General features: G+C 34.4%; 1 protein-coding gene and 1 long non-coding RNA gene across 7 annotated transcripts in view; one reads left to right on the forward strand and one right to left on the reverse strand.

Moving 5' to 3' along the window:
• On the forward strand, nucleotides 1–17,151 carry LOC123312290. Of its 4 annotated transcripts, none has more exons than XR_006537603.1 (5): nucleotides 3–140; nucleotides 3,378–3,623; nucleotides 15,291–15,481; nucleotides 15,588–15,678; nucleotides 16,642–17,151. It is a non-coding gene; the product is annotated as an uncharacterized LOC123312290 (long non-coding RNA). The 4 variants fall into 4 exon arrangements; XR_006537602.1 differs by having other exon boundaries at nucleotides 15,588–15,646; XR_006537605.1 differs by lacking the exon at nucleotides 3,378–3,623 and having other exon boundaries at nucleotides 1–140; nucleotides 15,588–15,646.
• LOC123312288 (protein ECT2) overlaps nucleotides 17,020–25,447 on the reverse strand; it is a 16,472-nt gene continuing 8,044 nt past the window's right edge. For 2 of the 3 annotated variants that reach the window (XM_044896641.1, XM_044896642.1), the window contains 5 exons: nucleotides 23,389–23,782; nucleotides 23,142–23,302; nucleotides 22,617–23,051; nucleotides 20,770–21,027; nucleotides 17,020–17,431 (listed from right to left, as the gene is read on the reverse strand). In XM_044896641.1, the coding sequence (XP_044752576.1) occupies nucleotides 17,315–17,431; nucleotides 20,770–21,027; nucleotides 22,617–23,051; nucleotides 23,142–23,302; nucleotides 23,389–23,782 (1,365 nt within the window). In that variant the 3' untranslated portion in view covers nucleotides 17,020–17,314. Of the gene's footprint in view, nucleotides 17,432–20,658; nucleotides 21,028–22,616; nucleotides 23,052–23,141; nucleotides 23,303–23,388; nucleotides 23,783–25,447 lie in introns of all 3 variants that reach the window. The other variant, XR_006537601.1, reaches the window with a different exon arrangement.

A 25,447-nucleotide genomic window follows, 5' to 3' on the forward strand; every position in this document is an offset into this window, starting at 1 on the left:
TAGAGAGCTACGTCTGTTTTTCGGGCGGTTGTATGAGTCTAGAGCAACTTAAGTCTTTTTAGGGAGGGGGGATGGGCTACTGGCAGACGTGGTGGGAGAAGGACGCTCCGAGCTATTTGTTTCTTCCATGATGGACACGCGTAAGTAGCCAATTTAATTTAATTATTGATACTTACGGTCTTTCATGCTAAACTTATCCCTTCTTCCTTCGGGAAATGGTTTACTCATAGCTTCGGAATACGAGGCTCTGGAATCAGAAAGAACATACCCTGTTCTGAGGACTATATTATACAAGGGGTTCCACATCATGTACATTAATTTTTAGAGCACAAATAAGGGTACTTCTTTATGTACACCTAGTCTGGAAACCGCATAATGATAGAGGTACAACGTTTTGAAACAATGAATTTCTTTGGGAATACGTTTTAAGAAGTATTATCAAATTTTTGCCTCAATTTGTTTTATTTTTGCTAATACACTGGTCGATTTCAATGTCTATTTGATACATCTATTGCAAAAATGTAACAATTGCAGTAAAATACATGTAAAACATTGAATTAAAATACCTTAATCGAAAACGCCGATACCTGTCCAACCCTTTTGCACGAAAAAGTCTGAGAAAACAATTTTCCCTCTCCAAAGCTACTCTGAATTCATAAGTGATGAAGTAGGCTGTAACATGAAATATCATATATATTCCCTAATTACTGCCAAAATATACACATCTTTTTCAAAAAACTTGTGTGAAGATATTTATAAAAAATTAGGTTTCTAATTCACTCCTTCAAAAGGTGCATATTATGATATTATACTGATTGATCTCTTGTATTTTCCATGCAAATAACTGGATTTAGTATGCCGAGTATGCCTTCAATCTGTTTGTATAAACTTCAATTATGTTCGTCACATATTTTCCGAAGAGATTCGACATTATGATTAAATACGTAATAACAGAAACTTTTACGTAAAACGGGCAACATAGCGTTGATTTAAAACCCAAAAATGTTTTGACAAGCTTCATAACCCCACATTTTCGTACTATACAGAGTGAAATGTGTCAAATTCCCATGGCCAACCGACTGCTAAAATAAAATTGAATGAAGTATACCTACATACCGATGGATGAAAAAATTTATGCGATTTTTAAATCGTATTCATTCAAGAATGAATAATATACTGCGTGAGTCTTTGACTCGTACAAATATTTCAACAGTAGATTCTTGAGTTCATAAGAAACACATTTTTGCCTTGCCATTTTTTCAGAATCGGCTCGGTTTAAAAGATACAGGCTGTTGAAAAACCATGGAAAAAAAAATTATTTTTAGTTCTACCTCACAAACGGTAATATCGAATGAAATGAATTTCGGAATATAGTTTTTTATTTATTTGATGAATCTTTTTCGAACACAAGAAATCACCCATGTCTTCCAGTTTTCTCATTATGACTATTACGTACCATAAAAATACATCAAACATGCCCTATTCTGAGGACTATATTATACAATGTACAATGTACATTATTTTTTAGAGCACAAATAAGGGTACTTCTTCATGTATACCTTGTCTTAAAACCGCATAATGAGAGAGGTACAACTTTTTGAAGCAATGAATTGGTTTGGGAATACGTTTTAAGAAGTATTATCAAATGTTTGCCTCAATTTGTTTTATTTTTGCTAATACACTGGTCGATTTCAATTTCTATTTGATACCTCTATCGCAAAAATGTAACGATTGCAGAAAAATACATGTAAAACATTGAGTTAAAATACCTTAATCGAATACGCCGATACCTGTCCACCCCTTTTGCACGAAAAAGTCTGAGAATACAATTTTCCCTCTCCAAAGCTACTCTGAATTCATAAGTGATGAAGTAGGCTGTAACATGAAATATCATATATATTCCCTAATTACTGCCAAAATATACACATCTTTTTCAAAAAACTTGTGTGAAGATATTTATAAAAAATTAGGTTTCTAATTCACTCCTTCAAAAGGTGGCATCTATCTTATAATACCGTTTGAGAAAAAGGTGTATGTAAAAAAGTACCTACCCTAATTTTTTAACGTATTATCAGCAGCATCCGCTCTAGATTTCAATTTACATAATTCAGCACCCTTGTACTAAGATCTCTTTGATTAGAATTAGAACTTAATTGCGCCTGAGTCAAATTCTGAAAATTTGTATGAAGTGTCTGCATCTTTCTTGAAAAATTGTTATGGGCTAACTTTACCAATATCCGAAACACAACAAATATTCAAAAAATGTATGCACAAAATCTTTCTGCTTCCAAAGTGTTTGAGAAAAGAAGTTTTTTCAAAATAATGGTGCAACAATTTAAATGAAGGTAGGTATAACGTTTCGTAGTCCATATTACTCCATATCAGACTTCTTCCTCAGACATTAAATTGAAATCTTCAGAATTATTTACTTGCCTAACTTCGAGTGCAGAAGTGATCTTTAAAATGTTGTAATTCATACATTGGGAGAAGAAATCTTAAGATTTTCCAAAAAATACCGAATACATACACATAGGCCAATTAAATAAATAAATTTCGAAGGCTGTTCATTTCTATTAAGAGTATACCTATTAAAATACAATACATCTCTCTGAATGCCGTGATAAACTAACACGTGAATGGCATAAATATTTGGTCATTTACTTCTGTAGGAAATATAAAACAATAAAAAAAACTGTGATTTCCATAATCGAAATGAAATACTGAGGTATCCCAAAAAAATGTATAATGCTAATTGATTATCTCATGTTTTCATTATTTGAAGTAGTATCATTTGATTGTAGCTTTCAAACATTGTTGTAGTATCTAATTGATTAACGAATTGTAACATGTCACTGTTACGCACCAATGCGTCAAGACAATTCACTTTCACGTGATAGGGGAACTTTCAGTGGAATTAATGAAAAAAGGGTATAAATATCTACCTATTTCATTTTGCCAAATAAACTTTGTTTCCTTATCTGTTATTTGGCACTTTTAAACTGTCATCCAAAATATTTTTGAGTTAACTATAGGTCCTTTCGTTTGCATAAAAAGTGTAGCACATTTCTGCACTCGATTTGATTTATACCAGTGTAGAGGAAGTGTAGATTATCTACAAATAGTCAAAAGGAGTTGTAGGTAAACTACACCTCCTCTGCACTGGTGTAAATTCAAACGAATACTAAAATCGCTACACTTTTCATGCAAACGAAAGGACCTTATGTCATTGATCTGAAACAAAGAAAAAAATACGAACATTTTTTTTTCTTATTTTTTTTATTTTTTTTTCACGATTATGACTATATGAAACATAAGTATACTTGAAGATATTTAAAATTATATCAATGGAGCATATCAGTGTTTTTTTTTCTTTTCAGGATCCAGTTTCCTCTTGTCACTACTACTAGAATTTAGTATAAAATTCGGATCACAGATATAAGGAATATCATTGTTAAAGAATTGTTATATTCACCTCTTGTGAAGAGTTCATCAACTAAACACTTTCTAAATACAAGCTGGTGAGATATTTGATTATCAAACTATCAGAAAAATATCATAAAATCTTCGACAACCCGTCTTATTCTTCATATTGCCTATGATTCATAACAAGATCGATATCTAAGGTAGGTGACAATAATTAATAATAATTAATTATAATAATATATTTGTCGGGTTTATGAGGGCCCACAAATTACTTGTTATTACGGTTGGTTCGTCATCAAAGAAAGTTTGTAGTAGGTGCGTGAAAACTAGCTGAACGAAAAAATTAAACAACATTAATAATGATATTTAATATAAATATTTTGGATTATGCTCCTTGTTACTAAAAAACAGAAAAAATAGATTTAAACAAAACTGGACACTTTATAAAAATAATAGAACAAAATATTATGGTACAGTCATGCTAGATTTAAGTTGAATATTTTATAAGGTATCCCATTCAAAATAAAAAGAAAAATTATCGCCTTTCATGAAAAGAGAGAGAGAAATTATATTTATTGATCTGACAATCAAACGGCTATCGACCGCAGTCTTCCAGCCTGTTAAATACGAAAATTTAAAAAGTTCTCTTCATGAAGGAGTATCAAATTTAATTAGATATTTCTAAAACCAACCTACTCACAGCATTTCAACGGACTATCTGAGCCTGAGGACCATAAAACTTAGATATTTGAATTCTTTGTTTTTAGGATCTACTTAAATATCAAACAAAATACAGGGTGTTCGATTTAGATGAAGTAATGTACATTTACATCCTGTACACAAATGAGTAAGCCTTATTTTATTATTGAAATATTGAGGGCTGATTTACCAAAAACAACTTTCGCATATGACGTATATGGGACCTTTCTCAGGAATACACCCCGCGCATTAAATAAAAAAAACAGTTGATATAGTTTATTTTTAATTATTTAGTTTCTTATAAGTTTCCATTCGAGTATTTTATAGATGAGGTCCAGCAAAGTAGAAACATTGAATTTTGGAGACCTCAATTCATAATATAGATAGGATTATTTTTTCTGAATTAAAATGATTTGGTTACTGAAATCATTTCACGCCAAATTCAAAGAAATTCGAACAGATCTGTCAAGAAATCGTTTATCAGTTTCGTTATCGTTCTTTGTTTGAACCATTTTATTGGTCTAAGTACGATTCAGATTTGAATCGTTGTGAATGTTATGTTTTCTGGACATTCTACAAACAATGGTAAGTTCTCTTAGCGAAACTCAACAATTCACGTTGGGTTATTGCAGCCGGTATTATAATTTCATTCAAATAGGATCGTTCATGAGTGAAACGAGGTTTTGAAAAATAGGTATATCTTGAAGCGACAATTTTTTCTTACAAATATTACAGCTCCGTACAACCCCGAAGAAGATTGTTTTTGTTTTCAATCATCGTCTAGACTTAGACGATGGTTTTGCGACAATAGCAATTTGCAACTGATTGAGCCAAAAAATAAGAGATTTCTTCTGAATTATATCAATAATTGTTAATTATTTCCATTATATCCTGAAGAAATAAGTTGGGATATTTTTACAAAAATTACAACAGCTATTCAAAGGATCTGGCATATCTATTTTGAAATATCACATAAAAAATATTTCACCAGGGAAGAACCGATCGATTTAATTAATTTTTAATCGTGACGTACGGAAAGCCAATATGAAAAAAGAATTCAACAAAGGAATGTTCTTGAATTTTACTCAGAACACCTGTACTAGGAGGTGTTTCGGTCGTTTACATTCAATCTGGAAGTTTTAAAAAGAACGTCAACACATTCCGAAATATTTTTTTTGTTCTACTCTGTAAAAATTGAGTCGATTAAGATCATTGTCAACTACAACAGTGACCAAAAAAAGATCTTGAAAGAAGGATGGATAGTTTTTTGTCCTCACATCTAAAAACAAAAACATTAACTGTAGGAATTTCTGGTGGTTCCTTATTTTTTGCATGATCCATTCCAAGTGTTCATTATTAGAAATAATGAACCGTCCAGTTTGATCCAAATCCAAAGGTGGATTCCGTTCTATCAATTACCGCATACCATTATAATAAATCCACAAATAAAGCCATATAATTCAACTCGTTCGTCAAAAATTTCGATTTGGAGGCATAATTCGTAGAAATACGTTGGAATTTTCACACTCAAGGTATTCAGTTGAATTTTTATGTAAACGGATATGAAATATAAAATATAGGGTATATTCTGGTTTTCTATTTGTTTTGAAGAATTTGCGGACATGACAAAATACATCATTCGAATTTGTCATCTTGAAGTATGCCTTGCGAGATGAAAAAACAGTTGAAAATGAGTTTTTCGTCGACCTCAACATAAAATGACATTTTACGTACTAATTCCCTATCAGAAAGTCGACTATTTTGATGGCAAGTATTTTTCGTCCGTAAACACTTTTCGTCCGCTCTTTTTGTAGTATATAAACAGATATTGATAGTGGCGATTAATAAATTTGGAGAGCCAGGATTTGATGATATCAAGTTCTTGTGACAATAACTGTCAATTGCTATTGTCGAATTAATTCTTTAAGAAATCTGCTAAATTTTACGAGTGAATTCAGAACGAAGTTTGAATATTACTGTTCATTATAATCAGAATTGATAGTTATAGGGATATGGATATGCGTAAAACTCATCCAGATATGAGAGAATTGGCAACTACGACCAGATTGGATTTATAGCACACAAAAAAGTAGCTACTTACTTTCATAAAGGTATGTGAGGTCGACAAAAAATGTAATATGCACCTACGCAAAAAAATGTCTATATCGTCTCCGCTGCTTGCTAGGAACTTCACTTTCCCAACTATTATTGTTTTAATGAATAATTATTCAATTTTCTCCTTGAAAATTCTTCAACCATATTTTGCTGCATGAAATTAGTATTTTTACCAATTTTGATCATTTCACCAGAGCTGAAGTATTAAAAAAGCAAAAACAAGAAGGTAATTTTCAAATTTCGTATCAAAAAATTCGAAGCATCACGGAAAAGAGAAAATTAAATGGTTTGCCAGTTCTTTATGCGAACCACGATAATGATATAACCGTTGAAGAAATTTTGCATATATAATTGCTTTGACATACCTAAACCTAAGTTTGCATCTTTTGTAAAAATGTATTTGAAACAAGCTGCTCATTTCAAATAAATTTTCACTACTTAAATAATTTAGTTTATCTAAATATTCAGAGTCTCCTGAAAAAATTACTGGTCGCGCCACTGCCTGAACGTTTGGAGATGCGGAAACTATTTTACAGGCTCATTCTTGTAAAAATAAACAAAAATTCATTTCAAATCAGTATCCCATCAATTATCGAAAAGTGGTTTATTCCTTGAAGGTGTTGTCGGAAATTACAATAATATGGAATGATTTTTTACGAGGGTACCTACTGCTACCCATAAAAGAGACAGTTACATTTACCTACTATTACACTTTAACTATTACGGTTATAACTACTATTTTGTTCTCCCCAATAACCCAATTTCGTTACCGAAATGCATTGTGGATGAGGGGTATCGTTTTCACAGATAATTCTGCATATACCCCCTTATTATTGGCAGTTTTATGATGTTGGTTAAATTTACACATTGGTTTATTTCCAATATCCGTTCTCAATTTGTGGATATACCATTAACAAACATCCGTGATGAGATAATCAAATGGAGATGGCAAGTATCGCAAGATATGCCAACAATCATCAAATTAAAAGAAAAACATTCATCAATCAACCAATCTCTGCAAATTTCACACAATGTGCAAATCTGCAAATCTCAGAAATATTCTACGCCAGCTAGCATCCTGAAGACTGAGGCAGATTATTAACCTGCTCCAGAAAAAAACTGAATGCAATTTTTTCTAATTATATAAAAAAAAAACTGCACGCTGGGGGCAGGAAAGTGGGATTGTTATGTTCATTGTACCAATAATGGTCAAGGCGTCTCTTGCTTGCACTAATACTGTATTTTATGGGACAAATGAAGATTTTTATTGGAATATTCTGGCACTTATTATTTTCTCCCTATTTTGAATTTGAATGGTGAAAATTGGAATATTTCAAATATATTTCCCCCGATTTTCAGTGGGAATAGATTCAAAAACTAATGATTGATTTTGAAATGCTCATTAGATGATTTTAGGAACAACGAAATGTAAAATAAAATTGCAATCTTATTCTATGGCAATATGATTTGAAAATTAACGGATTCAATAGAATGAGTGCCAAAAATTTTTTCACCATTTCCTGGACAATTTACTGTTTCCGAATGATGGGATGGGACATATCAAAAAAGCTTTAGATATCAGATGGTCACTCAAACTGTTGAGAGTAATGGATTCCATACTCCCACATAAGGTGGCCTTTCAATTTCTGGTATTTTCAGGATATTAAATGATTATAATGAAATAACTGGAGGATCTTGGTGGTATTTTGTGTGAGAAGACGAATTATCACATCAATGAAAAACTGTATTCCAAAAATCGTTTCATTCGATAAAATCTTTTCAATAACCGAGCCAAACTGAGAAAAAATGGTAAAGGGTATGCCTAAATGTTTTTTTTTGTCACCTCAGGAATCTTCTTTTAGAATTTATGTAAGTCAAAGATTCACCCTGTATTAACTCTGAAAAATTAATCGTTTCGAAATTATTCACAGACACTTCCACAATTTCATTCAGAGAGAAGCCTGGACAAACAAAAAACAGTGAATTTTTTTTTCGTTTCAGATAATGTGCTGAACTAGGTACTGAAAATTCTGTTTCCTTTTTTTTTCTGCAACTTCGGTATACCTATTATCAAATAATAATTAGTCGTACCCAAAAGCTCCTCAACTTTAAGTGAATGACAATGGTTGCGATTTTCGAAGGTTATCCCTCGACTGCAAGTGTAAACATGATTTAAAGAGTGACTCATTTATTTTGGGCTTCTTGATGGTTTGGTTCGCGCACAAACATAGTTGTAAATTAGTATTTAAAACGGTTCTATGACACTTACCTAATTTTTCAGTTTCAATAATGTGTTTACTCTATTTCGTAGTGATTTCCTTCGCGTCTAACCATCTGGTTTGTTTGTCAGAAATTGCACAGAATTCCAGGTACCACTTGCGATAGATAACGATGACTCAGTCTGATGAGGTTTGCTTATGTTATCATTTTAAACAAGCGAGACTAATTTGGATGAACGGCGTTGAGCATGAAGACAATTAAACATATTGGATTTTGTTATTCGAAGTTCAGAAAGCTTGGAATGCCTTGAATGCTTCCGCAGAAACATGTTTTGACGAGTGGAGTGATGTTCGTTTAATAGAGTCCTCCTCATAATTTCTTATGGCTTATATGAAGACTTACAGAGCGAGTCTCTAACTTTCCTTCTAAAATTTCCTAAATCAGATCCGCTATACCTACTGCCTCAAATTTGAGATATGATGCCATCGATACATTTTTCAAATGGCAATCTTAATTTTTTATTTGTTAGGGATTATCAAAATACATTTGCTTAATCAATCAAATTCTTATTCCTGAAATAAGAGGAAAGTAAATGGTTCAACTTAGGTAGTTTGAAAATAGAATTATCAATATATCAAGTGGTACTTGTTCATCATTATTTGTCAAACAAAGGAGTAGATAAAGAAAATAAGCATCGTATCGAGCGAAGATTAGCGAAGAAATTTTTAAGTTTTTCGTGAAAGACAAGGTTTGTTGAAAAATCGGACATTCAACTGAACTTCGGAGAAAGGACGTATCCTTATTTACCTTATGTGGCAAAGTATCAAATATATACTCGTTAATCTTCGTTCCAGAAGATGCTGTTCTATTTTTTTAAATTTTTGAGTAAAAAAAAATAGCTCTTGGCCTTCCATCAGAGTTGCTCTTTCAAAATATGTATCACATTTTCATCTACGGTTACTTTTATTGAGGGATAAACGACTCAAAAGCTGATCTTCGAAAAATACTGAAAAAGATAGGTTTAGTTAAAAATTCGACCGAACGGTTGAGCTGAGATGAATGATATTCTCAGATTTATTACTAGAAGAGTTGCTCTTTCAGAAAATGTATCACATTTCCATCTACGGTTACTTCTATTCAGAGATAAACGACTCGAAAGCTTACCTTCGAAAAATCCTGAAAAAGATGGGTTTAGTTGAAAATTCGTCAAGACCGAACGGTTGCGCCGAGATGGATGAAATTTTCAGATTTATTACTAGAAGAATTGCTCTTCCAGAATATGTATCACATTTCCATCTACGGTTACTTTTATTGAGAGATAAACATCCTGAAAAAGATCGGTGTGTTCTGTGATGAAATTTCGTGATTTATGACTAGAAGAGTTGCTCTTTCAGATCATGCGTAGATTCACTCTAATGACACAATCGCCGCTCTCGTACTGTTTCTTAGTGACGATAGCGGACGAAAAGTGTCTGAGGATGAAAAATACTTCCTTGAAAAAAAAACTTTTCCTTTGGCTTTGAATATAAGTAAGTAAAATGCGGCAAGGCAGCAAGGTAAAGCCGCTGTGTATGTGGTTGCATCGTCGGCTTGTGCCGCTGAAAATTCGCGGAACTGTCCGTCTCCATCAAAGGAAGCCAACGGAAATTTATATTATAGTGAGGATGTGCCAACCGCTGCTTTCAGAGGCCACGAGCTGCTTTAGTTGCAATTTAGTTAGACTGTGTACACCTGTCACTGGAAAACGTCCGTCAAAATCTTAAATTTAATTCAGTTTTTTTCTCAAGATTATTTGGGATGGATATTTAAAAACATCTTTCGAAAGAATTTACATTTTTTAAAAAACAAAACTTGATTCTGAAATCCAATGTACGAATTGTGTGGGTCAATTCAGATTGCATTTGGAGGAAGAAGAGATGTACGGCATGTTTCAAGTTACGAACATAAAAAAATGTTTAATGCAGCAGCGTCTTCCTCCCTGACCAAATATTTGAGATATTCAAATTTTTGGGATGAAGAAGCTTCTCTAGCAACGTCTATCCTCTTCTCATTCCACAGTGTAATGCACAACCATTATATTAATATTATTAAATTTTCGTTTTTGTGTTGTGATAAACTTTTATTATTTCTCTATTATCAATAAGTTATTTTTTTTATCGCCATACGTTGTAGGAAACTGAGTAGCTGGAATCATATACAGGGTGAGTCTTAGACTCGTACAAATATTTTACAGTAGATTCTTGAGGTCAAAAGAAACACTTTTTTTACCGTTTTTTCCTAATCGGCTCGGTTTAAAAAATACAGGTTGTTGAAAAATAAAAAAAAATATTATTTCTGGTTCTCACCAACGGTTTTATCGAATGAAATTAATTTCGGAATATAGTTTTCGAGTAATTTGACGTTCAAAAATAAAAAATATCTGTGAAATTCGAAAAATTTGGTACTTTTGACCGAATGCAACTCTTTTTAAAAGATCCACATTCATGTCACAGATTCATTTAGTTATTCTGAAGGTAATTTTGCTTTTCCAGGGGTGGCACAGCTCATTATGAAAACTTAAAATGGCTATATCTTTTTGTCAGGGCTGAATCGAAAAAAATGGTACAGGAAGAAAGTGTTTCTTTTGATCTCAAAGACTTGCCCTGTATATATGAATATATACACATTCCCCAGGTCCTTCCGTCATTGAACATTGGATAATCTGGTCAGCATAACCCATGTTAATGTGGATGCGTATTCTCTAGTTGGCTTTGCCGATCGGCAAAGCCGATGGACACACAGTGACATCATGTGGATGCAGCTCAAACCAAATTTACTGGATTGTGGAGGTCTTGAAGCTGCATCCAGATTATGCTGCTGTGTGCCGATCAGCAAAGCCGATGTATATGAAAGCACCGTCGGCACAAGCACCAAATCTCGGCACACAGCGGCATAATGTGTATATGGACAACCTGACAATTGATAACGTGGATACAGCTTTAGCGCCCGCAAGGCGCATTTTAGGACCTAGATTGATTCATAATACACAGGTAATATGTAATAAATCTAGGTCCTGAAATGTTTCCTGCGGGCGCTATAGAGCTGCATCCACATTATGCCGCTTATGTGCTGATGTTCATATTATGAGGTATTCTTCTTACTTTGACCTCTAGAATTGCCCCCTGAAATATGTATATGAACCTTTTATACGAGCACCCTGTATAAGAATTGAAGATTGAAATAATTACCAACGAATAATTCGACGATAAGGACTCGAAAGGCCGCGAGACGTAACAATCAGAAGAAACATTAAACACCAGCCTTGTAGCAAACCAGAACTGGTGTATGATTGGCTATTGTTTAATGCAATATTTTATGGTCGTGTTGTTATTAGAATTCGCTATAAATTGAATTTACTGCATCTGCCTCCGCATACCTGAATATAGCCTTTGTTTGTACCTACAATTCTTCCTCCATGATATTTTGTTCTTTCGGATTTACACTGGTCTTCTTGCCTCCGACAGAAGACGGATCCTAACGTGTGAAGCACAGGCGGCTCGTCACAAGAGAGGAAGAGGATGCTATGCCACCTCATAAATTTTCAGTAAACATGCTCTCTCGATATAATATGTTGAAATAGAGGGTGAGTTTTTGACTTGTACATATATATTTTAACAATAGGTTCTTGAGGTCAAAAGAAACACTTTTTTCCTATACCATTTTTTCCGATTCGGCCCTGGTAAAAATATATAGCCATTTTAAGTTTCATAGTGAGCTGTGCCACTCCTGGAAAAACAAAATTCCCATCAGAATAACAACCTAAATCTATGACACTACACATCTGTGGATCTTTTGAACAGAGTTGTATTCAGCTGAAGTACCTAATTTTTCGAATTTCACAGATAGATATTTTTTATTTTTGAATATCAAATTACTCGAAAACGGCGCATTATACGAGAAAATATTAAGAATACTTTCATCTTACAAAATGGTCAAATATTCATTAGTGCGCGTTCAACTTACTTTTAGGAGTTAGATTCTTAAAATTTCTGGCATTTTTATGGTATATAATGATCATAATGACAAAAATGGAAGATGTGGGTGGAACCTACTGTTAAAATATATGTACAGGGTGGGCAAAATTGGTGATACCTGAACTACAACTTTTCAACCCAACGAGATAGAGGAAAATGAATGGCACATTACGGTCATCTTTTTTCGAGAAACTATAAATGCCATTCCTGCATTTCTCTATCTTCATTTGTTTTCGAGTTATAGGCCAAAATTGAAATTTTAATTTTGGTCATTATCCGTGTCTGTTTGTGCTAGCAAGGGCGGATTTAGGGGGGGGGCACGGGGGCACGTGCCCCCCCCAGACGGACGGATCTTTCTATGCACACTTGAACTCTTAAAAATAAACTTGAAGTTCATTTCTCACATTACTGTTGATTTTTTTGCTCGTATGCCCGTTGTGCCCCCCCCAGAAAAAAATCCTGGATCCGCCCTTGTGTGCTAGGATGTTGAAATGAAAACATTGTATAATGTTTTCAAAAAGTGTTTGTATAAACACTTTTTTTAAAGCAGTCCAGTGGAGTAGGTACTTGATTTCTTCCAACAGGTTCAGTTGCTGAGCTATAACATAAAATTGTGTTTGTTTGTTTGTAGATTAAAATGACTTAGAAAGACTGAAGGCGATGTATGATATTTTTATGAATCTGGAAAAAATGGCGTTTCTTTTGAAGTCAATTCAAACTACTGTTTTCATACGAAAAAACACAACTTTATGTTACAGCTCAGCAAATAAACCTGTTGGAAATCATATTAAGCCTCTGGATTGCTATGAAAAACTGTCTCCATCATTTTTTTATTTCAACATCCTAGCACAAACAGAAACGGAGATAATGACCAAAGTTGAAATCGCCAAATTTCAATTTTGGCATATAACTCTAAAACAAAAGAAGATTGAGGAATGGAGTATATGGCATTATTAGTTTCTCGAAAAAAGACGAACGTAACGTGCCATATATATTTTCCTCTATCTCGTTGGGTTTAAAAATTTTAGTTCAGGTATCACCAATTTTGCCCACCCTGTACAAGTCAAAGACTTTTTGATTTGAATTTTCGAATTCGATTATGCCAAAAATTCCGAACCTTATTCATTTCAGAGTTCTCGCTGAAAAAATAAGTAAATTAGTGCCCTCGTTTGAAAATTACAACGTAGGTATCCCCAAAGTTAAAGAAATATACAAATGGGTCACAACTTATCAGCAATTTCATTCCGTTACAAGGCGATAAAGATTAATGCAATGCAAACTGAAGGAAGTCGTTCAATTCATACCTACATATGGCTTTCTCATATCTTCGATAACGAATTCAGCTAATTAAAATAATAGAACAGGGGTGTATGTGAATAAGCAAAGCAAAGGAAAGGGCATTCACTCCTCATCTATAGTTTCGATGAATTCATATGACAGCAATTTTTGAAGAAAATAAGAGAAAGGCTATCAGACATTTACTGTTTGCATATAGAAGATACTGTGTATAAGTAATAAGATTAGGTAGATACCTATAGGTATATGGGCACAGCTATAATGCAAACTTTGGAACTGGTTCCAGACGTTGGCAGAGAAGTTTCAAGAATAATGCAGGAATTTTTGCTGATAAAATCATAGTTATCATTCAGGCTCTCTCCATCGTTGTCCCGTGATCTCTGACGATATTGGGGAGCCCCAGAGGGGAATTTTGAATTCATTGGATTTATCTTGGACTAGGTGAAGTATCTACCTACCAAAATTACAAAATTAGCCTTGTATATAAGTAGGGGATCTGTGTGGAAAAATCAGCAGAGCAAAAAGAAAAACGACATTCTCGAGTGCGTTGAAATTTTTTTGTATTTAAAAATGATTCAAGCATAACCTGGAAAATATACTCTGGCAGTTCTCACTTTGCTTCGTTTTTACGTCAATAAAAATGAGTTTTCCGCAGCATCTCTCTTTATAAGCCTCGCAAATCATTTTTGCTTTCAGCATAAAGTTGCACCTCTGCAACATTTTAATTTCGAGATACCTCTCTCGAAATTAAAATGCAACAAAATTTGGTCACAGATTCTCGGGACAAAATTGGAAGACCTCTATTTTTTACTTCTGTCAGGAGGTGCCGTCTTTCGGAGTTACAGCCGCTGAATTTCACGCCTACAAATAGTATTTCAACTGAGAATGCGGACATACAAAAATCACTGAATTTGGTACACAGTAGTTAATATTTGACCAAAATATCTTTGGAACCACCAAACCACCAAAATTAACCCCTCAAACACTTATGTCTGTGGAAAATAAACCAGTCGTAGATTTCCTCATTCATCGTGTTGCCTTTTCTCTTTGGAAATTATTTTCTTTTAAGGATTGGTTCGATTTTTTAACTTTACTAATGATAGAGGTGCAGCTTCATTAATTGAATGTTTGAAGTTTATTTCAAACTTTGAACTAAAAACAGATTATATGATTTTCCATTTTCCCTAAAATGAGTTTTCAAACCATTACACGTGTTTCTCTAGTACGGTTTACCTTCACCCACCAGAAGATACCATATGCCATTTTGATAGCTAAACACGTGTCGTGGTTCAAAAACTCATTTATGTGAAAATCACATAATCTGTTTTTAGTTCAATTATGGATTTTCATGAAGTATCGAGTATCGAAGAATTGTTGTATTTCGGAATGCACCCTCACAAAGTTTTGAAACCCCAACGTATGCTGGATGCTAGATTTTTCAAGAAGCAAGATTTTTCAACCATAATCTTCCCCTGAATACTCAATTTATTCCAGATTTTTACTAAGTAAGGTTTTTCTTTGTAGAACTCATATCTGCTGAAGGAGGACAACAAAGTGCTATCTTCATATCACCCACAAAAGCGATGATATGATTCTCGGTCGTTGGTAGACGAAGAAATGGATTGGAAAATGTATAGGTGACAATACTGAGCCTTTAAGGACACCCAAGCTTGAGACCATCATAAGTCAGCTTACATGAAGCAGAAGTTGATGATGTAAGCCTTTCTTGTTCAGTAGATTTGATATTTTTTTTAATTTCCAATACTGAAAAAGTTATGCAGATAAGATATCTTTAGAATAACTGGTTATACTTTCTTTCAGGAAACTGAAATGTAGAAGTAGATGATTGATTCACACCCTGTTAGGCTTCCCTTTCTACAGTGACTATATAGTCACTGTATCCCTTTCTACAGTGAGTATATATGAAGGTATATAGTCACTGTATCCCTTTCTGCCTTTGTGCGCCATCTATCTTTCAATTCTGTAAGTTGCACATCATCACACTACGACACTCCAAGCTAGAGCTCAAATATTTATCAGATCCCGTCTTCTATGGTTCCAAAGAGGAACATCGACGACCTTTTTACCGCTTATGTCTTGGTCATATCGAAATATGAGAAATTTTCAGAAATCGGTTTGATTTCAATCCCAAAGTTTCAATTTGAGTTTTTTAATATTTCGAAAATAATTAAGGGGGTCTAAAACTAAGAAACCGTCGTCCGGATTCTGTTTATTCGGGAACTGGCTTATGGACTCATTTGGAATCAAAACTCAAAAATACTTCTTTCTTTCGGAAGATACCACTTTACTAGTAGGCGCACATATTTGAGAATGAATTATTCTCCAAAAGTCGAAACCACAGTATATTGGTTTCTATACTGTGGTCGAACCTAATCATTTCGGACTATTTTGACTCAAAATTCGCACTTGTTCCTGGGAACACTGTATTTCCATTTTTTTTGCTGCAAAGCGGTAAAATATTGATTTGTGACACAAACACAAATCTGAATAGGAAGAGAATATTTCCAATTAATAATCTGATGAGGCAGTCCGATTTTTGGTACATATTGTTTCGATTTACTAGGCAATGTTGAAAAAAAAAATTGCTTTCAGAAATAGTGTAACTTTTAATGCTGGAGCTTGCTCTTGATTACTGCAGCAGGTTCCTTAAATTAGACATGACTTATCTGCTTCCTTTGCTGTAAACATTCTTCTTATTCTTTAGCTTTTACAACCCAAGGTAGGTTTTGGCTGCAAACATTGGAATCCACTATTCCATATCGGGAATAATACACAATAATTAGCTCGTGCATTACAAATAATGAAATAATTTCGATACACAAGTATCAAAATCTAATTTTTTGGAAATTTTCAGCTAAAATCTTGCTCATGGGATGTGACCCAAAAACTGCAAAATTCGCAGCACCTACAAACACTGGAGACTACAAAACCGAGTTCAGTCGTCGGGTATGTAGAAGGAAAGAAGAGATCAATCAATACAAGCAGAACTTGAATGTATAATTATAATCAAGAAGGAGGAACTTCAACACATTATTAGCATCAGGGTAAAGATCTTCATTTATCACGTTCAATTTGGTGTTCAAATTCTGATAAGTAAAATAAATAAACAATAATTCTGAAAATTCAAAATACTTCACTTTTTATTTAAAACAAATTTCGGAAATCCAAAATTTCAATGAGGACAATTTTTTCAGAAGGACACTTATTGATGAACCAATAAAAAGATGTAACATAAGTGTAAATTCAGAAGCATAAAATATATTGAATTAAAAGTCACCTATAAGGTGTATTTAACATGGTATAAAACTACAATTTGTACAGTTTATAATCTGGGTAGAATAAATATATTACAGTGTTTTAAAAATTGCTTGAATTACTTTCCAATCACAATTAAAATATTGATTTTAAAACATAAATAATAGAATTTAGTTAATCTAATCCTTAATTATTATTTTGATCTATTATGTCTATATACAAATATTCGACAGAGATAAAACTTAAAAAAGTGATATCTGAAGCACTAACTGTTATAATCTTTTCATTGCATTTACGCTTAACGACGATGATTTCATTTTACGAGTGGGTTGTACCGATAAAGGGGCTTGTGGCGGATTTTCAGGTTCATTTTCACCATTTCCTATTTCCTGGAAACAAAATTATAACACTGAAGAATAACGTCAAATGATTAATATTAAGAGTTTCAAATATCCCAAAGCACAGCTAGCAGGTTCCAGAATTCATTTAAGTTATAATACATTACACTCTATTTTGTGCGGTCATTTATGTTTTAATACTACGACTACGATGGAGGTGTTGTTAAAAACGAGGCAAATTATTATAACATAGTGATTTATAAACAATACTGAATTTATAATTGAGCAAATTTGAATAGGGAACACTGATAGTAGTACCTGATGCATTTGTTGAATAGCATCTATACACTACAATGAAAAACCAACCAGGTGGATCAATCTTTAAGATATGTGCCGAAAATTTAGGAATATTTTTAGAGATGGATACTTGTATCATTGAAAATGTTGGAAGCAATATAATAACATATCATAGAATTGAAAAACTGTGACCAGAATAAATTATTTATATGATTTTTGGTACTTCAAGCTTTATAGATCTTTTTTAGGAGTATAAATCATATAATGGAATCTGGAATCGATAAGAACAAACCACACTTGAAAAGAGCCAGCAAAATAATAAACTGAAGAACATGTTGGATTGTAACGATTGTAAGAAGTTACATAAATTAGTTAAATAACTGAATAAAATCTAAATGGCGAGCCTGTACTACCAAAATGTGGCATAGCCGGTCGTCTCTGCTGGGAAGCAGAGCACTGAAGGTTCAGTCCGATCTGGTTCTTGTAATCACCAGGTCAGAAAAATAAATTTGTCAGGATCGTTAACGGTTAGGTTCTAGAGCCTGTGAGTTGCTTATCACGCCTCCACATCTATAAAAATGTGAAAGGGAGGGAGGTCATCCTATAACATTCTACCTCTCCTTTAGATATATGAATGATCAAATTTGATTATTTTTGACTATTGTATAAATTTCATTACTTTTTTCAATTAGAGTACCTTTTCACAATTTAGTTTGTCCTTCGTGTTTTGTAGGTTTTTCATTTTGCTCGTTCTTTTTATATGTGCAATGTTGTTTTCGATTCTAGATTCCATGATATGATATATACTCCTAAAGATCAGCTGCAGAGTTCAAACATGCGTTATCAATAAATCATATGAATAATTTAATCCATAATAGTTTTTTTTTTGGGCCAGATAAAACTTTTTATTAAAATAATAACACATTGTTATTGAAATAATAATAATAGTCCGAGAGCTGGCGACGAAAATCTTCAAGAGTTTTGTAATGGCTCATAATTAAATATGATTTAGTATTGAGGGTGTACATTAGTCCGCACCCACTCTCAAGGTCAGGTAGTGGAACACCTAGCGGCAACGCGCTTTGATGTAGGTATATAAAATTACAACATACCTACTCTACAAGTATTTTGTAATAATCGATAATAGTCACTTAAAGCTACATTCACAATCAATTCACAGGCCGAAGTGCACTTCGGCACGGAAGCTTAGCAGATGGCGTTCTCCGTTACCATTCACAATGAAATTCAAGACAAAATTTCTTGTAAGTCGCAAACTATCACTTCGGCAAGGAATTTCGTGCCGGCTATAGATGATGCTGATGCTTATGTTTTGATCAGTTACATGTTTGATTCATTTGAGTATTTGGTTCCAAGATTATTGCGAATGGTAAATTTCGTGCCGAAGTGCACTTCGGCCCGCGAATTGATTGTGAATGCAGCTTAACTAGTTTATAGAACAGAAAACTTGAGAAAGTAGTCAGACCTCATTTTAGTAAAACGCGGTGGTTCGGTACCCCACATAAGTTGCTGCTTTAACGATGTCGTTTCAAGAGATTTGTAATGGCTGAAAATGCATTTATTGCCCAAATACCATGTATTATTTGAGAAGAAAATAGTCAGACCACATATCAATAGAACAGAGGCAGTCAGTAGACATCTAAAGTACGGATATTGTAATTTTACATAAATCAAAGAGCCGCCAGATGTTCCACTACCTGACCTTGAGAGTGGGTCTCTTGTACACCACCCGAACTACTCTTGTCGATTTTCGTCGCTAACTCTCGGACTATAAGAGATGAAAAACTTCATAACAAGCTAATAAATTAATTAGTGATTAGTTCAGTGTAATTTTATAAAATGATTGTCCCAAATCATGCAAATTGAAAATTTTTCTCTATCACCCGAAAATATATAAAAAAAAAATCTGAAACTAGAATTGAGAAAAGTAATTCAGGTTTTACGACAGTCCATGCTCCAAAAGAAGCACCCTACAAAGTTGAAATATCGTCAGTGGTCAAGTCATAAAAGATAACAGCTTATTTTTCCCATTTACCCAAGTGAGTGATTAGTTTTAATTCTTAAACAAGCTAATGAAAGGTTAGGTAATGACGTTTGCTACTGCAGGTGGAAGGTGGAAACATTGAAATGAATATTTTGACAAATTAATGAGCATTCCAATTCGATTTGTGACATGCTGATACTGTGGAGACTACTAGTGACTAGTACCAAACTTGAACTGGACATCAATTGTTTAATCACTCTGTTAGGTCTTCAATTTAGATAAAAATATTTCTTATATCAAACAAAAATATAATTTCAAGGTAAGTGTAACATGGCACATACAGGTTTTTTTAAACTAAGTACCCAGTAGAAGTATCTAGCTAGAAAACCGAAAAAGTTTTTTTCTGAAAATTAGTGGATTATAATAGCCGAAAGGAAATATTCTCATCTTGGTGGTACCTTAACTTTGTTATTTCAAGTGGAATAACCTGTAGTGTATCACTTTTGGATTTTCTAGAAAATTTTGACTTCGGTTTATTTGCACCTCCATAACCAAACCTCAAGGTTATGGAAATGATAATTCGTTTGTCTCAAATTTGAATTTGTGACCACAATTACATGTCATGAATCTTTTGGAACACTCAATAAAAAACCATTTTGAGAAACATTTGTAAGCCCGTAATACCAAAGAACAAACCAGAAATTCGAAATTTATATGCAAGAGCGACCCTTTTTCACTCTAAAAAATCCACTATAATGAGTGACTTATGCAAATAATTCAAAAGTTTTACATCTTTGTAACAAACTAGTTTAGTCCTCCGAAAAATCAATTTTCATCTCAGACACGAACTTTTTTGAAAAACTGGTAAAACGTAAAACTTTTGCATGGATGCAGTTCCTCTGAACGGCCACCTATATGCATGATGACTGCCACAAATGGAAGAATCGAAAAATGGATAAAAAATAAAAATAAAACCAACCTTCAAAATAAACTGACGTACCAACTGACTACTCTGGCGTCAAACGAACCTCGGCACAAAAAAGGGGTATGATCACAATTTGAAACTCCGCCACATTCTGAACATACTTACATTGATATTACTATAACTGGCCAACTTCATCTGTGCTAGCTGGTTGGCCGGGGTGAGGTTTGTAGAGCTGCCGAAGGGCGACATCATGGAAGACACGGCCCTTTTCAGTTTGGAGGGCGTTTTGTTGAAAGAAAACGCCCTCCCGACCTTCATTTTCGTTCGACTCGCGAACTTGATGGCTTTAGAGAGCGTTCCATTACTGAGATCACTGGTATCGATTTCCAGCTGTTGAGGCTCCAGATAAGCCATAAACTTATCCTGCAAAAAAATGGGCTAGGTATAAATCTTCTCAATTTCTCGATAAAAACTAACTACAAAGCACTAACTGTAATCACAAAATTTTGAAAGCAGGTTGCACCATAGAGCAACCTGAATAAAAAATTCACCCTTTTGACCATCTTATGAAATGAAGGATTAACTTCCAAATTACCACTTTCATGTACAATTTGACTGCATGAATGAAAATATAAAAAGTAACACAATGTATTATAGTCTTTTTTTCGTTCGTGTAAAGTGCAGCTTACTCGCTATTTCAGATACGAGGATATATTGATATCTAGTTAGCCTAGACCAGTTCCATGCATAAAAACAATATTGCGTTACCATAGCAACGAACAATAACTTATGAGAAGTATTAGTGTGAAGTTTGAGGTCAAAAAAGTAAACCAGAGTTACGCAATAAATTAAAAGAAAGAAGATGTCCAACGAAATTGTGAAAATCGAAAAATTGTAGTATCGAGCCATCATCAAGTACCTATATTTAAAAGGGTTAAGAGGTAAGCAGATTTAAGAAGATATGCTTAATCCTTGGTGATCAATGTCCTTCGTATGCAACCGTGAAAACTTGGACTGCAAGCTACAAAAGAGGCAAATTTTCCATTGAAGATGATGACCGATCGGGAAGGCCAGTTTCTGTGTCAGTCCCCGAAAATATCGATGCAGTTCATGACATGATTTTATCAGACCGTCGAATTGGGCTGAAACGGATACTGAATTTTCATACGAACGCGTTCATCATATAGTTCACGTCAATTTGGCCGTGGAAAAAATTGCTGCAAAGTGGATACCCAAATGTTTGAATGTTGACCAAAAGCGTGCAAGGGTAGAATCATCGCGTTCGATCTGTGCTCGATTTGAAAACGATGAGGACTTCTTAAACTGAATGGATGAGACTTTGGAACATTTCTACGATCCAGAAACAAAGCAACAATCGATGGAATGGCGACACTCAGGTTCTTCAAGACCTGAGAAGTTTTGTGCCCAAAAATCTGCTGGAATAGTTCTCACTTCAGTTTTTTGGGATTGCCATGGAGTAATCATGATTTATTTTTTGTATAAGGGTATAACAATAACCGGAGATTACTATTCGACATTACTGACAGCTCTACAGGAAAAAATTAAAGAAAAAAAGACGCGGAAAGCTATCGAAAGATTGTTTTTGCAAGACAACGCCCCTGCATACAAATCTCATGTTACCATGCAAAAAATTCGTGATTTAGGGTTTGAATTACTAGAACACCCCTCTTATTCACCAGATTTGGCTCCATCCGACTATCATCTCTTTGCTCAACTGAAAAAAAGTTTGAAAGGTCGTAAATTTTCTTCCATCGAGTAGGTAATAAAAGCTGTGGAGGTCTTGTTTGCAGAGCAAGAAGAAACATTTTTTGAAAGGTCTACAGACGTTGGAGGTTCGCTGTAATAAATGTATCCAATTGAGAGGAGAATAAGTTGAGGAATAAAATTTTGTTTGGTTCTATAGTAGGCGAAGAATTTTTCAATATATCCTCGTATGATAAAAAAAGCATTCAGCAGGAAGAATTTGATGAAATTTCCCGCGCAACACTTACCGCATCAGCTGTACATGAATTCGTCGCCATTTGCTTGGTGAGGGTCTTCAGAAAGTCAGCCTTGTCTGCATCTTCGTCGGCCATCGCAAAACAATACAACCTCTCCTTTACCTCGTCATTATGCCTACAAACCAGACTGAAAACTTTCTGGCAGTCCTCAGTCTCCTTTATGTCTATGACCTTCTTGATTGTGTTCAAAGCCATCATCCTGATGTGCTTGTAGGGCTTACAATTGGTCTTGCCCTGAGACGTACTGACGCCGGTTGGGCTTTTCAGGCTGTTGAAGGCTTTAGACTTTTTTTTGCAGACTTCCAATTGATCGGAGAAGAGGAAAAGAACCAAGTTATTGCCCTTACTCGACAATACATCTGGTGAATTTAACTGTATCACTTCCGACTTGGCAATAAAAATTCTGTGGGAAGACACCATGTCAGGCTGGAAAAATTAATATTAGATCATTATATATCTGCATCAAAGCGAATCATGTATAGAAAAAAATAAACCCGGATAAAAAAAAGTACTCACCGGACAGTTATCGATTTCGTTGAAAATATTGAACAATGTCACTTGGCCTTCAGTTTTTCTCTTATCCTCATTTATATGCGTCATAATTTCTTTCAGTACTTCTTGAGCTTGATCGAGGGCAGCATTGTCTGGATTAGTTTTTGGAGTATTTTTCAAAATATCTGAAAATTTTTGTGAATATGAAGTTGAAAACGTGATTATTATGATTTGAGAGGTAAGTGATGAAATAGTTCAAATGTCCTCTTACCATTTAACAGGAGACTGACACTTCCCAGCCGCTGTACCGGTCTGATCATCAACTCCGTGAGGCTCTGCCTGCCGCATTCCGGCCGTGTCTGACAGGCCTTCAGGAAAGCATGGAATCTGGGTTTGTTCTGATCGCACCGTATCAGCACCTCCTTCATTTCCTCAAAATAGTTGATGAAAGGGGGATAGGCCTTCAACAGTTCGTTCGCGTACTTCACGATTATACTTCCGATGCATCGGTCTTCAGTCCACTGCGCGGCAGTCTTTTTCAGTTCGCCGAGCATCTTGACGTGCACATCGTAGATTGGAGGGATTTTGCCGAAAATCAGATTCAGTTCCGTATTGTTGAGAAGTGCTTCCTCCTCCGGCATTTCCTCAAGATGCTTTTTGAACATCTGAAAGGAAAATTAAAACGAATCTGTCTCAAATTATGTTTTTTTTTTCACTAAAACGATACACGCGGGTTAGGCAGGGAGTACCGTCGATCAATGGAGAGTAGAAAGACTTGCAGGACTGCAGGTAAAAACTCTCCGAGAAAGCGTCTAGTGACAGAGAATTTCAAAGTCTAGATGCTCTAGTTCTAAATTTAATGACAAACTTTCAAAATGAACATAGGTGTTTGTGAAAAAAAGCTTTGAAAAAATAAATCTGAGGTGGATGTACTTCTCCTGCATCCATTATATTATTCTTGTAACATTGGCTAATCAATTACAAGTGATTTATGAATTTCATAATGCAAAAGGAAATGGATAAATAATAATGATCACTTTAAGCATCGATCGTGTATAGTTTTTTGATGTATTGAATTTCACAATCACGAATCACGTCCTGAAATAAACTAACATCAAATCTGGATTCCCTTGTGAGTAACATTCGGCTATAGTCCAAGAATGATTGACATCCCAGTAGGCCTTGAAAGTCCAGACGCAGCTTAATATCTGGTCACAAAAGATATTCAATAATTTCTATAGTTTCAATCACAGAACTGGAATATACAGGGTGGGCATCCATAACTTTCCACCCCGAATTTTGAGCTTTCGGATGGAATAACAAAAAAACGCTCAGACAGGTCAAATTTTGTTGAAAGGGGGACAAATAAGGGTGTTCAAATGACTTTGATATCACTACCCCTCTAGCCGCAACCCCTAACAGCTCTCATTTTTGAATAGGGAAAAGGGGTCGAGCAGCACCTTGTTGGAAAGGCAATTCAATTTCCTGCATGAGTGTATTTGTTTTTTCATCATTTTATCATTATACAGAGTGACTCAGAATTCCATCAATAACTTTCACAAGCCGAATGTGGATCTTTGAGATGGAAAAAACGCTCGGCCGGGTCAAAAAATGAATTCAATATCACTACCCCTCTAGGCGCTACCCTAACAGCAATTATTTCAATTTAAACGAAAGCGTACGATTTGCGACTTATTATCTCTATTCAAAAATAATTGCTCTATGTGGTAGCGGCTAGAGGGGTAGTGATATCGAATTCATTTTTTGACCCGTCCATCTCAAAGATCCAAATTCGGCGTGTGAAAGTTATTGATGGAATACTGAGTCACTCTGTATAATAATAAAGCAATGAAAAAACAAATACACTCATGCAGAAAATTGAATTGCTCAACCCCTTTTCCCTAATCAAAAATGAGAGCTGTTAGGGGTTGCGGCTAGAGGGGTAGTGATATCAAACTCATTTGAACACTCCTATTTGTCCCCCTTTCAACAAAATTTGACCTGTCTGAGCGTTTTTTCGTTATTCCATCCCAAAGCTCAAAATTCGGGGTGGAAAGTTATGGATGGCCCACCCTGTACAAATATAACCTAGAATAGTATTTGAAAAAAAAATTGAAATTCAGAATTAATCAGCATCCAAAATTGTTACAATTATTTTTTCAATTTGTACGATTAAATTGAGAACATAAAAAGCATAAAATTCAAATTATCGTCGGTCAGTGCATAGATTCACATATACATCACTGTTTATTCAAAATACCAACCTAAATTCCGCAACACAAAATCTCAACTAATGGGCTATCACCAACTTAAATTCAATTTTCCATAGC

Source organism: Coccinella septempunctata, chromosome 4 (genome assembly GCF_907165205.1).
Source record: "Coccinella septempunctata chromosome 4, icCocSept1.1, whole genome shotgun sequence".
Taxonomy (NCBI): domain Eukaryota; kingdom Metazoa; phylum Arthropoda; class Insecta; order Coleoptera; family Coccinellidae; genus Coccinella; species Coccinella septempunctata.